Raw genomic sequence first — 17921 nt, forward strand, 5'->3', positions numbered from 1 at the left:
AACACCCATGCAAGCTAATGAATAATGAACTGAACTGATGGATTTCGCTACTCAAATCCATTTGGTACAGTAGCTCATTGTCCCAATGTGAAGGTCTATACCAGGGCTCTTTGATGTGACCCTTGGACTCTCCGCTGACCAAGCAACTTGTATGAAATAAGCAGAAGGGCAGCTTTTTTTCAATAAAACCCCCTGGTAAGTTGTTGTTATTATTAATTAATATATATATATATATATATAATATAGTACAGATGTTATACATGTTTGCAAAATGCTAAAATAATTGTACTTCTAAATGATTTCTGATCTGGCCCTTTTGGAGAAGTGGTTGAGAAACCCTGGTGAGTGCTCGCTCATACCTTCACACGGTCTGTGCTTGTATGTGTTGCCATGCAGTGTCCCTTGCTCCTCCAGGCACCAATGACCTGTGCCCCTGCAGGCTGCCTGTGTGAGGGGGGGGGGGATGGGTGAGTTCTTTCCTCATTACTTGCAAGACCCTTCACTGCACCGCCACCCCCTCCTCCGCTATGTCTGGATTCAACTGGTCTGCAAACAATAAAGCTGCCTAACCTCCCCGTGCATACAACCCTACTCCTGGAGCTTGCAGTGGTGGAAGAAAACTAGCATGCAGCTCCCAAAACAGGACACCCCATTAGTAGGAAATCTGCACCTGTGGGAGCACTTTGGAGCAGTGCGCAGCTGCCAGCGCCCTGCTCCAAAACTACAAGAAGCGATCAGCTGCACTCTTGCTTCTGGATAGCACCTTCCAAACGAGCTTCCTGCACCGCTGGGGAGAGGCTGCGACATGTTTGCGGTGGAGTGTGTGCACGATGCGGATGATTTCTGCAGCGTGTGTCCCGCAAGCAGCGAGGATCCCCTGCAGCCGGGACCGTACTCTGGGGCAGGGGACCCGGCTCCAGCCACAGAGAGCCCCGGCCTGCTCCCTGATGATCCCCTGAACTTCTTGCCCTCTCTAAAGTCTTATTCCTGGTCCATTGACTGCAGTCAGCTACCCCATTATTTTGTTGGTATGTGTTATGCCCCATGCTTGCTAAAAAAAAAGTTATAATTGATCTGGCTGATCTGCCTTAAAGTTGTATGCGCTCTTTATTTGTGGGAACAGTAAATAGTTTATGCGAGATGATTGGTATCCATTGTTGCCCTTTTTAATTTAATCCCATTTGCTGGCAGAAGTATCTGCAATTGGGTAAAGGTACCAAAAACCCGGAGGGGTTCCTATCATTTTGTTTGTGTTGTGCCCCACTTTTAAGATGACTGTCATGTTGATTTGGTGTGCCTCAAATACAGCTCGCATGTTTACCAAGACAGGAATCCTAAACCTGTGAGCATCTGACTTAATTACAGAAAGATAAATACAGTATGTATGATATTTGAAACAGTAGAGGAATTAACATAGTGGGTGGTGAGTGGAAAAAGTTGAATTTAAGGCCGGTAACTATCCAATAGTTATACTAAGGGTGGGGGGGAGGGGGGTTGTTTAAAAATAAGTGTAAGTAAATTGTTGCATTATGCATTATTTTTTTTGAAGTGGTATTCTGGGTTGGTAATTTTTGAAAAATGTAAAAAAATATAAGTGGTCTGGATTTGGTAGGGTAAAAAATAAACCTCCACAGTGCTACCCTCTCTCAGGGCAATAACTTAACAAATGCTTGTTAACAAAGAGGCAATCCATGTGGCACTTCATTCATTTTTTTTATTATTATTGAAAACTAATTAACCAAACTGCTGATCAGATCTCCTTGGCTCAATCAGCAAAGAGCCTGCTTCCCAGGGTTCACTAAATGGCTGCCTTTCAGTTTCAATCAATCCTTCAGTCCGTGTAAGGCTGAGTCCCCGCTAGCGTTGAGCGCGCTCAGCGGGCGGCGCTTGCTGCGGTTACTTGCATATATAGATATGTAAGTCCCCGCTCACGCGGGTACACATGCCAACTCTCACTCGGTGCTTTATGTAAACAATAAAAAGTGACTTTCTAGTGCGCTCAACTACCCGCAATTCCCCCCCCCGCGTGCGTCAATGCCAGGACACCCGGTGCTAATGCTTGGAGTGCTCTCCAAGCATGAGCGTGCTCAGCGCCAGCGGGGACTCCGCCTAAGGCCTCAGGCATGGTCAGCGCTTATTCACTGAGCTGTGCTGCTGCTCGGCACTGAGCCCCTGCAGCCGCAATGAGAGCGGCTTTAGCAGGGGCTCGCGCACGTGTCCGCACGCTTGGGGAAGCGTGTGTCTGATGGAGTTTTGAAATTTGGCGCTCGCCGGAGCGCAGGGCTGGTCACGAGGGCGAACCAGCTCCATGACGTCACTGGCCAGCCCACGGACGGCGCGCTGTGTAAGGCCAGGGAAAGCACTGTTTTGTGCACTATGTCCCAGGCCTAAGGCCTTGCTCAGGCAGGGTGCTACATCAGAGCGCGTGCGTGCCTCCGCCGCACGCTCCTGCAACCCAGCGATCTGCGCTCAAACTGCAGGTGCTGGGTCGGGGCGCAATGAACATGTTCAGAGCTGGTTCACCTTTATTGGCTGAACCAGGTCACGTGACGCGACTGCTGCCCCAAATTTCAATTTGGGTTGTGACGGTAAAATGTAGCAGCGTCAACACTGTAGTTTGCCGCCAGAAGCAGTTTCTAGTGTGACAACTGTCATCCACGAAAATGAAAGTGACGATAGTGCGTGCACGTCGCAATGCGGCCTGTCTGAGCGAGGCCGAAGACTGCGTGGAGGAGTGCGTGCGACGTCACCCGCATTTAGCGGGAGCGTTTTCTGGCCAGGTTAGATGTGATGGGGACATGGGTGTGACGTCACTGAGCTGGTTCTCCCTCATTGGGCGAACAGCACACGACCTTGCCGTCGCGCTGTGGAATCAAATGTAACTGATTCCTTGCGCGGCACATGGCTGCGATCATTGCCTTAAGTCATTGTGATCGCGCCACGCACGCCTCCGCGCGTTCTTAGGGAGCATGGACGCAGCCCAACTCAGAAACTACAATGTGTTCTTGTATTACTAAGGTAACATTATCTATTGTTAGTTTGATGCTCAAACTGCTGGGAACACTGACAACAAATGATCACAACCAGGAAAGTGTTACAAAGATCTTGCACTGCTGGAAAGTGTGCTACAACTTGCTATACAAATCAAAGGATGCTCATTATATGAAAAACTCTTTTTAAACATGACATTGAGTTGGATTTATAAAAAGTAGTATTATCTAATACTGACTAACTGATTTTATATATAAAAAAAAATAATCACGTAGGATATTGCATCAATTGCTTCTTTAAGTCGGGTTTATAAAGTCATGTGACCTAAACCAGGAATGGATTTTATGTTCCCTGAGTTAACATGGTATCCTCAAAGCTAATTGTATGCAAAAACGACATCTCGTTAGCATTGATTTAACGCCAACGTACTGCTACAAGAACATGACATTATTTTCCAATTGCATCCAGTTAAGTATGTCTTGGTTTTACTCCTGTCCTATCCAGACCCCGAAATAGGTGTTAAAGCTTTTGCCTGCCCCATGACACGGCTATCACATCCATGAGGTCTGGCATCCCAGGGGCCCCATAACGTGATACTTATGTCATGGACTTTTTGTTTTTTAGGGGAGATCTCACCAGAAGATATAAGGAAGGGGAGACTATCTTTTGCATGTTCTGTGACTTTGCAATCATGTGATCACTACCACTTCCCACCCACCCCCTGAACCATAATGGAATCGGCCATAAGACTGAGCCATATTCCAACCTGAGATACTCTGTCCCACAGTGAGCAGCCACATTACCATCTTGTTTAAAGATTGTCCTTCCCTCTAGATCAGGGGTGGCCAACTCCAGTCCACACCTGAGTCACCTGCGCTGAAGCAGAGAGATCCTGAAAACTTGACCTGTTGGTGGTACTTAAAGCTGCAGTTCAGTCTTTTTTTTTTTTTTTTTACTTCAATAGTTTCATGTGGGCAATCTCTAATTACCTAAAGAACTGTATAGCTGCAGGTCAATTCGTTCTCCATGTATTGATCGGTGAAATTTGGTGACATAATTAGTGAAGGGATCTGTTTTTCTTCTGCTTCTGTCTCTCAGTGGAAGCTCATGAATATTCATGAGCACTCCTGCACTGACATGTGCTAGAGGGAGGGCAGGGCTGACAAAGGGGTGTGCCAGGGCTTGTGACAGGACATGAAGGGGCAGTGCCTTAGCAAATGGCTGTTAAAATAGAATACAAGAAAATTGGTCTTTCAAAGTTGTTTTTTTAAAAACAGAAAATGCTAAAAGTATTTTCTTACTACAGAACTGATTGTTTAAAAAAAACACATGCAGGATATTGACTGAACTGCAGCTTTAAAGATTTGAGTTGGGCACCCCTACACAAGATTTGTAAGCTCTCACGAGCAAGGCCCTCTTTATATCTGTATCTGTGCGTATCTGTCAGCTGTTTATGTAACATACATCACTGGTGCTTTATAAATAAACAACAATAACTGGGGAGTTGCACCCACCCAGAACCTGTAAACGTTCTATTACGATGTGTTGCTGGGAGTAACACCAAATCCATGCTTAAAATGAAAACACTTTAGTGACAAGACACCCATTTTCACTGATTTTTATCAGTTTTTGCGGATTTTGTGGCAACAAAACGGTTAACAGGCTATATGGTGGATATCAGACGTGGTCTGTCTCTTAAGTGCAAGTGATTGTGGGACACAAGACACGGTGGTGAGTGACAGGCGCTGCCTTCTACAGCCGGCCGTTGAGTTTGTCACATGGCTGACAGGGTCGTGTTCCCAGACCCGGCATCCCTGAAGAAGTCAATATTATTGTTGTCAACCCACAGCTGTATTCATAAGAAGCAAATGAATAGGAAAGTGTCTCAACTGTGGTGTACGGCCTCGCTCACCGGCTGCTGCTACGTGTGCCTGCACCGCGCACTCCTGCAGCCCAGCGATCTGTGCTCAAACTGCTGGAGTTGGGTCGCGGCATTTGGGGACGTGGCGGGGGGGTGTAACTAATACGTCACAGAGATGGTTCGCCTTTATTGGCTGAACCAGCTCACGTGACGCGACTGAAGCCCCAAATTTCAATTTGGGTTGTGGCGGCAAAATGTTGCAGCGTCAACGCTGTAGTTTGCCGCCACAAGCAGTTTCTAGTGTGACAACTGTCATCCACTAGACTCAAAGAGCGACGATCGTGCGTGCGCACGTCGCAACGCAGCCTGTCTGAGCGAGGCCTAAGGGCTAGTGGGGAAAAAAACAGTTAAGGTGGTTGATAAGGGGGAAAACTGAACCAGCCGCCATGTGCATATCTTGCAACTTTGGGCTGAACGTTTGCATGACAGGTCTTCAAGGTTTAAAACGCCACAACTATTGACGGCTACAAAAGAAATCAATCCTTGGGGATGGTCTTGGGCTGTCGGCCCTGGATTTCCCCGGGGGGGGGGGGGGGGCGGCCAGCAGGTTGCCGCTGGGCCTCGGCTCTCCCACACTGATGCGGGCCTCTTTCCTGCCGGTGGTACAATTTTCAAAGGACCTGAACTGCAGGGAAACTTTAGGGTTGCCTGGGGAGCCCCAAGGGCTCCTACTAAGCCCTGTGGAGAAACACTGGCTTGGCGTTGTTATTGTCCTCACATACAGATAATAAACTGTTAGTCTAGATGTGACTTTAATGTTAACGCCACGTTGAGTGCGTTAACTGAGGTTTGTGTATCTGGTCCTCTGTATTTCCCACCTCTCTGATCTAAGTACCATTTAGCATCACTGATTACATTGCTTCATGTATGTATTAATCAGTGCTCATGAAACCTATATGTTCACATGCTGTCTCAGGTGACCATGGAGGGAGAATCTCTATCTGTATTTTAGGGCATTATGGCCCAGATCCACAAGTGTGAAGCGTTAGCTTTCTTTTACTCCTAATTGTATGGATGGAAATAAGGTCATGTTAGCCTGTTATGGATCTGGGCCTACGGATACTGTACGGTGTATACAATATGCAGTCCAATCTATGAACAAAGGGAGCTACTGTAATAGTATTTGTCTAATGGGTTAATTCTCAGTGATTGCATTTGTTAAATTATAATATTTTTAAATTCAGTACCATAAGAAATATCAACATGTTTAAATGTTGTTATTGTTCTTATGAGATGTTTTATGGTCTTTTAATGTTGTCCTAAACGCTCTTTTGGAAACTCATTTTAATTTTGCGAAGTCTATTCCTAGTTCGTTTTTTTTGGTTTTTTTCCCACACCCTCTCTTTCTCCCCCTCCCCCCCCTTCCTTTCTCTTGGGAGGTACAATGCCATGATTTGTCAAACCGCTAACTGTTGATGACCATGGTGAAGTTGGAAAGTTTATTTTCCCAAAGACAACCATACACTTTTTTTTCCCTAGGACACAACGAACTCCGATTTTCACTTTAATGCTGATTTTTATATTTTAATGAAGCTATTTACAAAGTATTATCACCCAATCCTTTCTAATTAAAGACATATGTATAATTTTTTTTTTTTTTCAGGTGAAAATCAAACAAAAAATATTGAAAAGAAAGAGAAGAAAATGGTTACCCGAAAACCCCCTGGCACCATTGTATACACCGTAAGTAACATGCTCAAGCTACTTTTCTCAGTTGGCAATCATTTAAAATCATTGATTTTATCACCGTAAACCTTCCTTTTTTTAAAAAAAATGGATCCCCTTTAAATCAGCAGGCTGTACCAGAGTGCCATTTTTTAATTTAGTATTTTATTTATTTTATTCATTATTATTTATTTTTTGTAACTTGGTGTTTGAGTTTGCACATATTAAACATATAACAATCTCACTTTTCCGAAATCAACAAATGTCAAATAATCACAACACATCAAAATTCCCGAAGGTTGGGTAGAAAGGGGGGGGGGGGGAGGTGTGGTGATGGGGGTCGGAGCTTCTCTTTTTATCTCTTTTTGGTACGGGTCATCCATCTTTTGTCAACTCCTTGTATCCTTCCAGTGCCTTAGCTCCTGTGCATTCTCAGTCTCCTGTTTCCGTCACTAGGATCGCATTTTACTCAATCTTCAATGTCTCAAACTGTGATTCCCTTAGTCAAAGGAGAACGCATTGATTTCAATCAAAGCAGAACTGTGGCACCGTTCACACCTGGGATATCTGTTTGAGCCAGCCACAGTAGCCAAACTTTTTGGAATTTAGCGCCAGTGTCATTAACTAAACGGGTTAATTTTTCCATCTGGCAGACGAACCAAAAATCTATTTCGATTGTAGTAATAGATGGAATTTAAAATTTCTTCCATAATGCTGTGGTCTCGCATCTATCTCATTGCTGTTGCAAAATGGGGCAACTAATTTATTATCGACCCTGGCTAATCCCTGAGCTGGTCTGTTCAGCAGGAAAAGCCACGTGTCCATGGGAATGGTGAGGCCCAAGATCATCTGTAGCCAATCTCTAATCTGCTCCCACAGGGGCACAACCTGAGGGCAAGACCACGGCATATGTAGCAGATCCGCTCTTTCTCCACATTTTTTTTTAGGGCACAATAGTGGATAACCCGGAATCAATTTTGATCATTTTAGTGGGGTGAGGTACCATCTCATTAACATTTTTATATGGGTTCTCCTTTAACGTCGTGCAAATCTAACACTTTGCCACCGCCAAAAAAATCTCATCCCATTGTTCCTTGTCTAATACCTCTCCCAAGTCTGACTCCCATTGGGACATATACTGCAGCTTTTGGGAATATTCCGAGCCTGAACAGGTCACTTAGTTGTACATTTGAGAGGTTCGTCCCCTAGTCTGTTTACAAAATACAGAGCTTTTCGAAATTTCTCCATGCGTGACGGGGCAAAGATTTGTTGTAGAATGCCCTAATCTGTAGGCATCTAAACAAAATTCTGAATTGAGGATTGTAAGAGATGTGCAGAAGTATTTAATGGAGACTGATTAGGGTGAAATTGAATCCTTGCTTTATTGTGACTGTTCCTTTTAACAAGGCACAACATACAAAAAGCAACAAAATAAAGGCCTACTCCACTTTGGAGAATAACTAAACCTTTACTCCCGCCTTTTCTAACTGGGTGGGTAGCTAAGCTGTATGTATGTATGTCCAACAAAGTCTTTTATCTGTTACTGTTGTTGTAGCTGTAGGGGACGGCCCCTATGTTCTCTTGGGTTGACATCCTTGTGTGCTGTGGCACTCTGTGTCAAGGTATAGAGGTCTTGTCCCCTTGTCTTGCTGTCAGCATACAGTCCTGTGTGCATCAAGACATATTTTCCTCAGGTCAGCCCAGTTGTGGGCTAAGGAAATATCTGGTCTGTCCTGTTTCTCACATCAGGCTTTTTGTAAGAGTCCTAATCATCTAGGTGGTCTGGTTGATTTCCTGTGTGCAATTAACCAGCACACTACTGGATTTAGAGACAGTTTCTCTCAAACAGTGATAAGTCCCTGTTACAGGGATGTCTTTTTGTCTGGTTTTTAATTTGTTCAAATGTTTTCATATTGATTCTACCCTCCAGATCTTTCAGTCTTAAAAACCTTTTTTGTTTCCAAATCGAAAATCCTTACTATTCCGACCCGGAGCAAAGTCAGGGTTGTCCCAATAAGGGGGTCATTAAAGAGTATTTGGAAGTCAGTGAGCACCCTAATTTTGAAGCCTCCCAAACTGCTAATGAGCTTGTTCTCGCATGGACTTTTGGGTCCTTTTGGGTAACCAAATTTAGGTCCCGAAGCTCAAGAGGGACACACACATGCCACTGTGCAATTTCCCATAATTGGGCCGCTTTGTAGTATGATCAGCAAGGTACCACTAGTCTCCCTGCTAATGCTCGTCTCTGCAGGATCTTTCTCTTCACTCTTGGTCTATTATAATTCCAAATGAACTTTATTAGGGATTGCATTGAAAGTATATCTTTCCCCACCCCCAGTACTGTAAGAGTTTGGAATAGGTATAGGATGCGGGGAAGTAAGTTAATTTTAATACAATAGATCTTGCCTATCCACGAGATATATTTGGACCAGGTTTGAATGTCTCTTCTCGGGGTTCGGTGTAATTTGGGATAGTTTTCTCTTTAAAGGGTTTAATAATTATTCGTTATCTGAATTCCGAAGTATTTAAGGGCACAGGGCTGCCATATTAAAGTTGAAATTTATATCTCAATTTTTCTATTTCCTTGGGTAGATTTATATTTAGAGCTTCAGATTTTGATTGATTATTTTTGAACCCAGATATCTTATTGAATTTCCCCAGAAGACTGAACAAGTTGGGCAGAGAGGTGAGGGGGTCTTGATAACTTCAAAATGATATCATCCGCATATAAAGCCACCGTATGTTCTTGGCCGTTAATTTGGATTCCTGTTCTGTCTGAATTCTTCTGAATTTGGGCTGCTAGTGGCTCCATGATTAATGCAAATAGCAAGGGTGAGAGTGGGCAGCCCTGTTTTGTGCCACTCTTAATTTGGATAATATCGGATGGAAATCCCTGATGTTACTCTTGCCGCTGGTTTGGCATACAGTGCTCGATTTTGCTTTTAATAGTCTACCCCCAAAACCAAATGCTCCAAGCATAGCATTAAGATATGGCCAATCAATCCTGTCAAAAGCTTTTTCGGCGTCCACACTCCACACCATTACTTGGCTTTTTTGTATTAGCTATCTCAATCAGATCAATGATTTCATCTGGTATTGTCTCCCGCCTGCCTACCCTTAATAAATTCCACTTGGTCAGGGTGGATAAGTCTAGGCAGAATATGGCTTAGTCCAGGGGTGTGCAAAGTGGTTTTTTTTCTGTGCCGTCCCAGTGCTCGCGCCCCGCAGCATCATTTGACGTGCGTTACCATGATGACGCATCACATGACCCCCGCCACATTATGACGTGACCAGAAGCCGGCTTAATCCCAGTAAGTTGAGGTTGCAGAGGCCTCGCACGGTCCCCCAGCATAGCATTTAATGTTAATGCCTCAGGGAAGAGCGTGGGCCCTCTGCAACCACCACGCCCCCCCAAAAAAATCCTGTGCACCCCTGGCTTGGTCTATTAGCCAGCATTTTAGAGTAGATTTTGATATCTGCGTTTATCAACGAGATTGGTCTATATAGCTTTTGCATCGGTTGGATCCTTATCTTGTTTGTAAATTAATGAAATAGACGCTTGAAGCATCCACTTTGGGAATGAAGCCCCCGCCAGCACTGCATTGAACATGTGTAGAAGGCTAGCAAATCTATAAAAAAAAAAAAATATTGTATAAATTAGAAACTTAATCGGTGCCTGGTGCATTGGATGGTTTCAGTTCCTTAATTGTGTTAATTCTTCTAAAGTGAAATCTTGTTGTTGCCCTTTCCTCTCTTCTCATTCCTCTCTGCTTAATCTAGCAAGATCCGAGTCTGACAGTCTTTCAGAGCCTGACTCCCATTTACATAATGGATGACCATCTCTCCATTTATATAGATTTTCATAGTACTTCTTAAACTCCTCTACTATCAATTTAGGGTTGGATGTCCTATTACTTGATTTTAACCGAATTGCCTGTATATTATAATTTGCCTGTTTGTTTTTAATGCTATTAGCTAAAGGGGTATCTGGCTTGTTCGCTTTTTCCAAAAAAATCTTCTTGGACCAACTCATGAAATTCTCAGCCTAGGAGGTCGAGTATATTTATCTTTATTTTGACATTGTTCAACTCTTTTAAGGTGTCATGTCTATTGTTTCCTTTATGTTGGGCAGAGAGCTCTTTAAATGTTGCTTGGCGTTTCTGTAATTTCGCCTCTTTCTCTTTTCCGCCCTGCCGCAATACTGGTAAGGGTGCCTCTGAGTGTGGCCTTATGGGCTTCCTATAGGGTGATGTGGGAGTCCACACTACCTAGATTTGCTCTGAAAAAGTGGTCGATCTCTGTATTAACCTTCTGAAACACCTCAGGGATTTTTATAATTGATTCATTTAGTTTCCAGTTTGCTCCTGCTCTGTCTAGGTTAATTTGGGCGCACCGTAATTCTATTGGTGCGTCATCAGACCATGAAATATCATGGGTCCTCGTAGATGAGATCTTTGGGACCAGTCTCTTAAAATGTATAGCCTTTTTATGTGGGGTATAGTTCCCTCCAGATGTCAGTCAGTTGATTTTCCCGTAACCCTTTGTATGTCCGTGCCTCTTTTTCTGTTGCTCCTAACTGTCTTTGATTTTATCTTGATCAGGGGCTAGGACTTTGTTGAAATCACAGCTAGGATTGTATAGCCTTTGGCTACCTTGTTTAATGTATTGAAAAATGATGCGAAGAATAACAGGTCATACTTGTGTAGCTGTGTCCTCCTGCTCTCCCCCCCCCCCTCCGATGCAGGGAAAAGGGAGGCTAATGCGTCTGCGGGCGGCGTGTCGGGAGCTCCGGAGTGGCTGCATGCGGCAGGAGGAGAGTCTGGCAATAGGGAGCTCCGGGGCAGTACCAGGTGGAGGGCGCTGCCATATTTAATTGCCACGCATGCGCAGCCGAGTCGAGACCCCGGCGGCCATTACTGAGTATTGCGCTTGCGCATTGAGTAGCGGCAGCCATGTTAGATATTACTCCACATGGGGAACTACATTTCAGCTCTGGGGACCTGTTCCCTGAGATACAGACATCCCAAAGGGGGTGCCGATATTTATTTATTTTATAAAATATTTTACCAGGAAGTAATACATTGAGAGTTACCTCTCGTTTTCAAGTATGTCCTGGGCATAGAGTTGAGACAAATATATGTCAGCAAAGTTTACAGCTGCTGTGTCACGTGGGCCAAATCTGATGTCACAGCTTCCTATTGGCCCGCAGGACACATGAGCTTTGAAACTCTGCCAATATGTGTTCCCTGGGGGGGCAGGGGTGGTGTGGGGAAAGGAGGAAAGAAAAGTAATTAAAGAGGATTAGTAAACTGTATTAAGTAATTTAGCCTTAAGATGAGAACAACACATTTTGAAGCACATTTGGCATTGAAAATGGATTTAACTTTTTTGAAGCTTTCAAGGAATATTTTTTTTTTTTAGTTTTTGTTTTGGTTTTTTTTTAAACGAACTTTGGCAAATTTTAGTACCATCACAAAAAATTGCCTTTTGCACACTTAACCCCTCCAATGCCGGAAGGACCAGCATGGCAAAGCCCACTACCACAAAAGGGTTCAAAACCCTATTCTTAGCTAGCACTAAAGTACCGACTCATCTCGGGGCTTCTCTTGGGTTGTTTTTGTGGCTATTTCCATAGAAAGGTGGTGGGGAAGTACTTGGGCGAGGGAAGGGCTGATTTAGGAAGGGAGGAAGCCAAAAATAGAGTGGCTGCCCTTCCAGAAATAACAAAGATGGGACACTGTTTTATTTTTGCCTTTTCCCTTTTTTTTTTTTTATACAAACGGCAAATACAGGAAGGTACTTGTTGCACTGTTTTTAGCTGCCACTTTATTTTACATTCCACTTGGTGGATGTGTTTAATTAAACCTAGCAGCAAATGAAAAAGTAATGACACCATTTTCCATGCAATAGGCTTTTTCTTGGTAAAGATGTTGGCCCATGTTTACTAAGTAGTGTCGGAACACTTATGGCTCACTCACTTTAATGGGCTGTAAGTCATCTTCCGATGCTTTAAGGCAGCGGTGCGCAAAGTGCGGGGCAGGAGATTTTTCAGGGGTGTGGGGGGGGGGGCGGGGCCTTTGCAGGGGCCCCGCACTCTTCCCCGAGGCATTAAAATTAATGCTGGGGGATCGCGTGAGGCCTGTGCAACGCTATTACTTTCCTTGACTCTGCCGGCGTCACTCGTGTCCATGGCAATGCGGCGTCAAATGACGACGACGTGGTGTCATGCCGATGCGGGTGACGTCACGAACCCGTGGCGTCATTTGACGCAGCATCAAGGTAAGTTAGGGGGCGTGTGCACAAGTGTGCAGTTTTTAAGGTGTCGTTTTTTTTTTTTTTTATGTTCGCACCGCTTAGTAAACATGGCCCTTAATCATTCTGAAAGTGAAAATTGCCCAATTTTTAAAATGAATCCATTTCCTTTCATTGTGCTCTGTGCAAAAAAAAATAAAAAATAAAAAAAAAACATTCCTGTCGGGTAAGTTTGCCCCGCAGTTAGCTGCTAGACTAATGATGGCAACATCTTTCTTTTACACAAGAAAACAGCAGTAGATTGACCGTTTGCCTACGGACACATGCATCTGGCCCGATCAGGAAGAGATTGTGTAATGATTAGAAAAGCCCTCTCTTCTGCATTGGTTCACAAGGCTACATTGCACAAACTATTTTAGAATACTCCGTTCTGACAATCATAAGCAGACCCGGAGGAGAAAGGAAAGCCTTTTTATTTTGAATATGCTAGCAAATAAAAATGTTGCTTTAAAGCAGCAGTCTGTGCTGATCGCCATCATTTTTTTTTTACTTGCGTTAAGATATCTTTTGTGGCCATTGCTAGGAGCGTTTGACATATTAAGTGTCTGGGAAGTTCAAATGAAGGTCTCCCTTTTGATTCATTCAAGTTACAATGTTCCCAAACTAGAAATTATTTTTCAAAAAGCAATATTTTTTTTTCAATTAGAAAAAACATTAAAAGGGAAAAAAAAAAAAAACAGCACATCCTCATGGGGGAAGATACAAACATTATATGTTAACTTCCAATAGGCTTCAGGGAGGGATTGTTGCATGAATCTTTCTAAGGCTGAGTTCAGACAGGCTGCTACACTACCGCGCGTCTGCGTCTGTGCGCCTCTGCTGAGCGATGTGTGCTTATCCCCAACAGACAGAATGATGCGATTGGAGGCGGGACCACGTCAGCCATTTAAAAAAAAGAAACTGTGTGTGTGTGTGTTTGATTGGCTGGCGAAGTACACATGACGTGGCTGCCGCTTCAAATTACACCTTCAAGTGCAGCGGCTATAACTGAAGACAACACTGTGCTTCGTCACCAAAGCGGAAGAGTGGCGAACGTGCGCGCATCGCAGCCTGTCTGATCGCAGCCTAAGGAATAGGTTTACACGGTCACTGTTTATATGGGACTTCATCTTTCCGCTACTGCGCTTGCCAGTACCATTAGTTAACTTTGGCCCTGGGAGGGACGGGCCGTAAAAATATATCCCTGATATTAGTTCACTTTAAATTTTAGGCAGATTTTAATAAACTGAGGACTAATCTACACGGAATAAATTGGAATGATATTTTTGCAGGGGCAAATCTGTAAGGCTGAGTCCCCGCTGGCGCTGAGCGCGCTTGGCGAGCTTACCTTGGTCAATTTGGATAGTCATCCACACTCACGCTGTGCGCGCGCGCTCATGCGCAGGCACAGTCGCTGACCCACGCTCGGCGCTTAGATAAAACAAAAAAACGACTTTCGAGCATGCTCAGCTTGCCTGCAACGCCCCCACCCACGCGCGCTTGCGATAGGACAGCCGAGCGCTCGTGCTTGGAGAGCAAGCATGAGCGCGGTCAGCGCCAGTGGCCGCAGCCTTAGATAAATGGGCTGTCTTTTAAACATTGTTGGAAAAACACACTTATCTGTGTACTTGGGTAATAAGTATAACAGAAATGTCAAAACCAATGTAGCTAAATAAACAGGTAGGGAGGAAATGGACAAGAAGAGGAAGGCGTTTAGATTCTTTAAGTCAGAAGGGACAGAGACATCGTATCAGAATTATAAGGAATGTAACAAACATTGCAAAAGGTCAATCAAATGAGCAAAAATGGATAATAAAAGAGGATTGCAATAGAAAGTAAGATAAACCCTAAAAAGTACTTGAAATACCTTTTTAATAACAAAAAATAGAAAAGAAAATATAGGACCCTTTCAGTGTGAGATGGGCAGGCAAATTATTGGAGAGAATGAAAAAGCAGAGGTATTAATCAAATCCTTTGCCTCTGTTACCAGGTAATAATCCATTGCAATAGTATTGTCGCAGGAGGAAGCCACAACCTCCATATTAACGAACAATTTGTTAACTAAAGCTGTGCTTATAGTGCCCGCGACGTCGCTCCAAAACAATGGACTCCGTCGCGAGCGCTTGTAAGCGCGACGGAGCGACCAAACATTTGCAAGCAGGGAAAATTTGATTTTTCAGAGACTGTCGCCACATGTGACTGTCTCTGAACCTATCAATGACCCTGTTGCTGAAAGTTAAATGATAACTTTCGCGGGAGCAACTGGTGACGTCGCCGTCGCCAGCACTATAAGCGCGGCCTTAAAAAGAAGTTTATAGGCGGCTTGATAAAATTAAAGTAAATAAGGCACCTGGCCCTGATGGTATAGATCCAAAAGGTTCTTAAGGAGTTAAGTTCAGTAATAGCCAAACCATAACATTTAATATTCATGGACTCCATTTCCACAGGCTCCGTACCACAAGATTAGCATAAAGCAGACGTGGTGAATATATTTTAAAAGGGAGCTAGATCACAACCGGGAAATGACAGACCTGTAAGCCTGACATCAATAGTGGTTAAACTACTTGAAGGTTTAATACAGGATAATATTCAGGAATACCTAATGGAAAACAAAATGATTAGTAATGGTCAGCATGGATGTATGAAGGATAGGTCATTCCAAACTAACCTTATTAGTTTCTTTTGAGATGCCAAGTAGGAATTTAGACCATGGTAATGCAGTTGATGTGGTCTACTTAGATTTTGCAAAGGCTTTTGATACGGTTCCACATGAGGTTAGTGTACAAAATAAACAGTTAAAAATATTTGCACCTGGAAAACTTGTTGAAGAATAGACAATAGAGGGTTGTAATAAATGGACAATTTTCAGGTTGGGCTAAAGTTGTGAGGGGAGTACCTCAAGGATTGGTACTGGGACCCTTGCTTTTTAACTTGTTTGTTTATGACCTTGGTGTTGTCAGAGAGCGAGCAAAGTCTCCATCTTTGCTGATGACACTAAATTGTGTAAGGTAATAGAATCAGAGCAGGATGTAATTTATCTCCAGAAGGACTTGGAGAGACTGGAAACTTGGGCACGTAAATGGCAAATGAGGTTTAATACAGATAAATGTAAGGTTATGAATTTGGGGGGAAAAAGAATAAACTGGCAATTTACAAATTTCAATGGGGATAAATTAGGAGTGCTTGTAGACACATTTGCGCTTGGCAATAGTGCCAAAAGTCATGCAGTGCACATGCCAACAAGATCTTTTCTTGCATTAAACGGGCAATGGGTGGAGGGGAAGTAAACATAATTATGCCCCTTTTTATAAAGCATTAGTAAGACCACACCTTGAATATTGACTTCATTTTTGGGCACCACTCCTTGGAAAAGACATTATGGAACTAGCGCGTACAAAGAGCCACCAAATTAATAAAGGTGATGGATAATCTGACTTTGAAAAGAGGTGTCTAAGAGATATAACTATATACAAATATATTCAGGGACTTTCAAAATAACTATTCATCTCAAGGACAGTACAAATGAAACAGGGTCAACTCTTAAGGTTGGAGGAAAGGAGATTTCACCAGCAACAAAGGAAAGGGTTCTTTACATTAAGGGCAGTTAAAATGTGGAATTCATTACCCATGGAGACTGTGATGGCAGATACAATAGATTTGTTCAAAAAAAAGTTGGACATCTTTTTAGACATGAAACCTATACAGGGATATACCAAATAAGTAAACATTGGGAGGATGTTGGTCCAGGGAGAAATCTGATTTGCCAATATTTGGAGTCAAGAAAAAAATTATTTTCCCCCTTATGAGATAACATTGGATGATGTCACTGGGGGGTTTGTTTGCCTTCCTCTGGATCAATAAACTGTAAGTACAAATATAGGATAAAGTATCTGTCATTTAAATTTAGCATAGGTTGAACTTGATGGACGTATGTCTTTTTTTCAACCTCAACTACTATGTACCTTACATATGTAATTTCAGTCCTACAGGGGGCAGCAGCTCTACATGTACAGTACACATTTACATGTTCTGAGGGTACGGAACATAACGATGCGTAGTTTGCTTTATTGTAAAATGTGTTTCTGTATTTGGCCACATTTGCCATTAGTCACAGTGGATTTAATTGTAGGGGTTGTGCAGATATGTATTGTCCTGGAACAGGATTGTTAATTTCTGTTCCCCCCCCCCTTTGCAGCTCTGCCTGCTAGCCCTTTATATTTCAGTTGCATGTTTTCCCTGCTCTGAAAACAGTCTGTGTAATTGATGCATTTTGTTACATATTCCTTCTCCACACAGCCTGTAGCTGGTTGCCCTGACAACCTATCAATTCTCCTAGCTAAGATTGGGTTATTCCACCCCCGCCCTCCCCCCCGTCCTTGCTGACAAGTTGGTTTGGTCCTGAGACTATTCCTGTCTCCCAGGAACCCCTCACTTCCTTTTCCATCCTAAGCAGGCTGAGTGAGTACCTCTTAAGCTTCTACCACCTGGCAAGGCCATTCTGTTTTTACCTTCCTCTAACTACAAAGCACCTTCACCCTAGAGAAGCACTCTCACCACACAATACCATCTACAAGTGCCTTTATATGTCTGATGCTCTCCCAATAAAGTTAAGAAAATATAACAGGACTTGGTGTGCTTTCAAAAGGGTACGATTTAAGCTATCTGGCCTCATCCACATCCTACATGTGGCCCTGGTTCCAGAATATGTACATACCATAGTGATCTGAAGTGCATGGCCAATACGAAAATATAAGGAAACGCAAAGTGGATACTTCTACACTGTGTGATATTTGAGCTGGATCATGCTGTGTGAGCAAATTTCCTTCTGCTGCGAGACTTCTGATATGTATAAGCAAACATATCATAGATTTATGATACACTGGCAGACAATTAAAAAAAATGGATGACCCTATTTTAAACAAATTTCATAATAATCAAATGTATTGGGGCGGGTAAGGGCTGTTTCTTAATCCATATTTTTGAGGGTGTTGTTTTTTTTTTTTTTTTTTTTTTTTAGGCAAATTATGTTGCTATCATTGGTAAAAGTTTCAGA

The 17921-nt window shown here is 43.2% G+C and overlaps 1 protein-coding gene across 9 annotated transcripts in view; it reads left to right on the forward strand.

Moving 5' to 3' along the window:
• NCOA7 (nuclear receptor coactivator 7) overlaps positions 1 to 17921 on the forward strand; it is a 227631-nt gene that overhangs the window by 116770 nt on the left and 92940 nt on the right. For 8 of the 9 annotated variants that reach the window (XM_075597253.1, XM_075597252.1, XM_075597254.1 and 5 more), the window contains one exon: positions 6516 to 6595. In XM_075597253.1, the coding sequence (XP_075453368.1) occupies positions 6516 to 6595 (80 nt within the window). Of the gene's footprint in view, positions 1 to 790; positions 1029 to 6515; positions 6596 to 17921 lie in introns of those variants that run through there. The other variant, XM_075597250.1, reaches the window with a different exon arrangement.

The sequence above is a fragment of the Ascaphus truei genome, chromosome 4 (genome assembly GCF_040206685.1).
Source record: "Ascaphus truei isolate aAscTru1 chromosome 4, aAscTru1.hap1, whole genome shotgun sequence".
NCBI classification, from domain to species: Eukaryota; Metazoa; Chordata; class Amphibia; order Anura; family Ascaphidae; genus Ascaphus; species Ascaphus truei.